The sequence below is a fragment of the Fonticula alba genome (genome assembly GCF_000388065.1).
Source record: "Fonticula alba strain ATCC 38817 unplaced genomic scaffold supercont2.54, whole genome shotgun sequence".
Taxonomy (NCBI): domain Eukaryota; order Rotosphaerida; family Fonticulaceae; genus Fonticula; species Fonticula alba.
In genome coordinates, this window is record NW_009243024.1 from 1 (window position 1) to 4,451 (window position 4,451).

General features: G+C 63.1%; 3 protein-coding genes across 3 annotated transcripts; 1 reads left to right on the plus strand and 2 right to left on the minus strand.

The window, feature by feature from the left end:
* Nucleotides 1-195: 195 nt before the first annotated feature.
* Nucleotides 196-1,053, plus strand: H696_06285 (hypothetical protein; the record flags this gene model as incomplete). The annotated part of the gene is made up of 2 exons (XM_009500025.1): nt 196-625; nt 787-1,053. Coding segments are annotated over 2 exons (697 nt in total), but the record flags the coding sequence as incomplete, so codon positions are not given.
* Nucleotides 1,054-1,242: 189 nt separating this feature from the next.
* On the minus strand, nt 1,243-1,998 carry H696_06286 (hypothetical protein; the record flags this gene model as incomplete). The annotated part of the gene is made up of 3 exons (XM_009500026.1): nt 1,243-1,255; nt 1,497-1,539; nt 1,731-1,998. 3 exons carry the CDS (start codon nt 1,996-1,998, stop codon nt 1,243-1,245), a joined length of 324 nt encoding a protein of 107 aa, XP_009498301.1.
* Nucleotides 1,999-2,148: 150 nt separating this feature from the next.
* H696_06287 (hypothetical protein) lies at nt 2,149-4,108 on the minus strand (the record flags this gene model as incomplete). Its single annotated transcript, XM_009500027.1, has 4 exons — nt 2,149-2,211; nt 2,390-2,768; nt 2,919-3,187; nt 3,437-4,108. The coding sequence occupies 4 exons, from the start codon at nt 4,106-4,108 to the stop codon at nt 2,149-2,151; spliced, it is 1,383 nt and encodes a 460-aa protein (XP_009498302.1).
* Nucleotides 4,109-4,451: the final 343 nt, after the last annotated feature.

Consider the following 4,451-nt stretch of genomic DNA (forward strand, 5'->3'; position numbering starts at 1 on the left):
GTTTTTCGTCTCTCCCTGGCCTCGCTCCGCCTCCCCCTTCCTCGAGCTGCGGGCCCGTCCCCAGCCCCACCGCCCGCCCGACCGGCCCCGGGTCCCAGCGGGGGGGGGGGGGGGAGAGAGAGAGAGAGGATCCTCACTCCTCATGGGTCACTAACACGAACTCCCCTTGCCTCCCGCCCTCCCTCATGATACAAGGCGCATTCTCACGGCCCTTATCCCCCTGAGCTACGTGGTTGGGATACGTCCCACTCAGCTCGGCGTAAAGACGCTGCAGTCGCACTTGCTGGTGCCTCGGCCCTATGCCGAGCTAAATGCCATCTTCCGGAATGGCAACATTGCCGGCCTGGTGACCTTCTGCCAGCAATATGCCCCGATGCTCAAGCATTCCGGCGTCTACTTCCCCCTGGCGCGACTGTCTCAGGGACCCCTTTTTGCGGCCTTCATCAGGATCGCCACCCCGGCATTTGGGCAAAAAACCATGGACCTGGGCAGTCTGGCCCAAGTTATCCAAGTCCTGCAGCAGCAGACACAACTCCCTCCGACCGTGCTGGCCGAGCTCGATGATGTTGTCTTCCCAACTGACATTGCCGGCATCCTGGATCTCATCTACTCGACCAATGCCAATGTGCGTTGATCTCCGCCTGGAAAGCGGATCGCCTGGGCCCCCCTGGATGGTCCCTCTTTCCCCCCCCCCCCCTCCTGCCCGTGCTTGATCCTGACCACCTCCCTTTCCCTCTCTCTCTCTCTCTCTCCTGACACCTCCTTGCCCGTGTCCGCGTGGCCTAGGCCGCCGAGTTGCCAAACACCCAACAGCAGCGACCCTTCGCGTGCCAGCTTCTGCTCGGCTCCTCGATGCTCCTCTATCGGGGTACCGTGGTCCGCCCACAGGCCACCTTTTATGGCCCAGTGGTGGTCAGCTCCCTGGATGGTGAGCAAATCCTCGGTGGCCATGATTTGGAGCAAGTCGGCAATGTCATTGTGCACAATCGCACGCGTGTTGATTCGTGGAACGATTATGTGGTCATCCTCCCGGGCACCAAAAATTGCCTGTGACAAATAGATTTACCTTCCCTGGACGCGATGGAATATTACATGTTGAACATGGCATCTGACACACGGTGCAGCATGAACAGGGGACAAGAGGGGAGAAAGTTCTAAATGGAAGGGAGACCTGGCGCGCCGGTGTGTGGTGAACACAGGCCAATGCGCTCTGGCTTGAATGGGGGATGATGACCCGCCGCCTCACCGACGGCCGCTGGAAACAATGAGACCATGAGTGGGGGAGATGCACAGAGAGAGAGAGAGAGAGAGAGAGAGGGAGAGAGAGGGGGTTATGGAAATATTCGGGGGGAGAGGGAGACAATCATACTCGGTCAGTTTTGTGGTCCACATCCCAGCAAGGGGGAGCAACAGGGACGAAAGGGACAGAGAGAGGGGGGGGGAGAGAAAGAGGGGCGCGGGAGGGGAACGGGGTTTTACTCCGTATTCACACGTACCCAGGACGCCGGAAGGGGGTGACTGTGGGCTTCGGCGAGTCATCTGTGCTGGTCGAGGTGTGGGATTCCCCAGCACGAGGCTCACTTGGGGCCGCCTGTGCTGGCGTCGGGCCGGGCTGCGCCGGCGACGGTCCGCCATGACCCGGGGGAGGGAAATGCGGGCCAGGGTGCGGCATCCCTGGAGGTGCTGGAACCATCCGATCAGGATGAATGCCGCCCGGAGGAGGCCCATACGAGCCATGGGGGCCGCCATAGGGGCCGGGACCGCCATATGGCCCGGGGGGACCACCAGGCCCCCGGCCATAAGGCCCACCAGGCGGAGCGCGCCCGGGAGGGAAAGGATGCCGGCCACCGGGACCAGGACGAAAACCGCCTGGCGGGCCGTAATGGCCAGGACCACCATAGTGGCCTGGACCGCCAGGAGGCCCATAGTGGCCCGGGCCACCGGGACCACGAGGGCCGCCTGGTGGGGGGCCGTACCCACCTGGGGGACCACCACCATGGCGACTGCCGTTGGTGGGGATGCGAACACGAAAGACAGGAGTGATGAGGGGAAGTGGGAGGAGGTCAGTTGACATGTTTGCGTGTGTGTGTGTGTGTGTGTGTGTGTGCGTCAAAATGGAATGTAGGGGATCAGGCAAGATCAAGCCACTTACGGGGGATAATAGCCATCGGGACCGCCGCCGCCTCCGCGCGGAGGGCCATAACCAGATCGCTATTGGCAAGGAAACGAGGGGAGACAGACAGAGAGGGTCCGTCGTGAAAAGGAGACAGGTGTGAGAGGGGCGCGGATGGAATGCGTATGTTCGTGTGTGCGTGTGTGTGTGTGTGTGTGTGTCGACACAGTGGCAGGGCATGAAGGATCGTCCATAGAAGGGGGAAGGCACACGCACATGTCCGCCTGGGCCGCCACCGTAGCCATGAGGCCGGTCGTCCTGGCGAGAACGCTTCCCCCGGTCGGAGAAGCCCGGCTCACGGCGCCGAACTCCCGAATGCTTGTTGTCCTCAGGGTTGACAACCACCTGGCGATCATTGCGATTTTCCAGGAAGTGCCGGTACTGGGGCAGGGTCTCGAGCAGGCGGTCCCGCACGTCGGTCCAGTGCTTGAAGTCAGGGTAGGAGCTCTTGCCCCACCAGGGCTTCTCCGAGACGTAATGATAGAAGACATGCGGCGTGGTCTTGGTCACCCAGTATGCGCAATAGCGCATGGACACATGGTGCCACTTGTCGATGTAGTGATTGGAAATGAGCTCCTCATCCGGCCCAATGTGACTGCATTACATGGGGGGGGGGGGGGGGGGGGGGGGGGAGGAGGGGGTGAAAGCAGATGAGCATCGCCCAGTTAGCGAAACCTGCCAAAGGCGCTGGCGAGATTGGAAAACAGAGTGGAAGGGAAGGGGTGGGGGGGGGGGGGGGGCGCACTAGCGAGGATCACCGTAGGCTCCTTTCTCGGCCAGCATGGACGTCAGCTGGAAGTGGTCGCGCGCGCTGGGCTCCAGCAGCAGGAAACACCCGCGCATGCCGTACGACGAGCGGATGGCATGCTCGACGCGCTCGCGTGGCACCGGCTTCCCGTGCATCGCCTCTCCCTCTTCGCCCTCGATGACCGAGCAGTTGCCGGCCGGCGCGGCGAGTGTGAAGATGGAGTCCGGGTTACCCAGGGCCACCATATCAGCGTCCATGGACACGATCTGTGCCAATGGCAGGAGACACATATAAAAATACAAATGCACGTGTGGAAAGTGTGTTAGAGACATCCACCGAGATGTTGACAGCTGGCAGATTGACCCTCGCATAAACATGCAAACACACAGGCACATATGTACACAGGCACATATGTACACAGGCACACAGGCACACGGGCACACGGGCACACAGGCACACAGGCAGGCTCGCGTCTTGAGGCCAAAAAGAATGGGGCACTGGCGGATCGGACGCACCTTGGTATATTGCACCAGGGACAGGGCCTGGATCTTGGTCCAGCAGAAGGGCATCCAGCTGTAGTAGGACTGGAAGCGGCGCGGGTTCCGGCGGATGGGCTCGGCCTCGATGTACTCCACCTGCAGCACGCGCACGCCCTGGCTGGCCATGGCACGTCGGGCCTCCACATCGACGTCCGGCGTGACCATGACAATGAAATCGGCATTGGACCCATGGTCACGCAGGGACCGGTGTAGGACCATCGCCGCGCCGATGTACTCAACACCACACATCACCAGGGTCACAAAGGCAAAGGGCGACCCTGGCTCGGGCAGGACCGTCCAGTCGTAGTCCTCCTTGAGGAAGGCCCCGGCAGCGGCCAGCTCGCGGTCGGCTTCGGCCCCGCGTCCGGGCTCCTCCACAGGAAGAGCATCGGGCCCCGGCGAAGTGCCGGTGCCAGTGTCCTCGGCGTCGGCGTCAGCGCTGGCGGCTTGCGCGGCGTCATCGGCGTCAGTGGCCGGGGCAGGGGCGGCATCTCCGGTGGCCGGAGGGTCATTCGAGGCCAAAGTCCAGCCATCGAGATCGTCCTCGGCACTTTCGGCCGGGGCAGGAGGCGCCGCTTCGACTGGCGGCATGCCCGGAGCCCCAGGAGCAAAGCTCCACTCATCGTCATCAAAGCCACCGTGGGACATGGTGGTGCTGGTGCTGGTGCTGGTGGCAATCGGAGGCGGAGGCGGAGGCGGAGGCGGAGGCGAGAAGGAGGGTCGGGGAGGAAAGGGGGACAGGTTTTGGGGAAGGGGGGAAGGGAAGGGGGGCGTAGGAGGGCGGCGCGTGAGGCTGCTGGGCAAATGGTTTCCCGACCTGTGGAGCTGCTCTCAGTGCATCTCGGAGCCCTCTGGGCCGGGACCGGGGTGGGAGCGATTTCAAGCGGGGTCCCCGCAGTGTCCCCGCCTGTGGGACGCCCACTCATGCTGGGCTCGGGCAGCCGGATCCTGCTTGGGCAGTGAAAGACGCATAGACGCCCCCCCCCCCCCC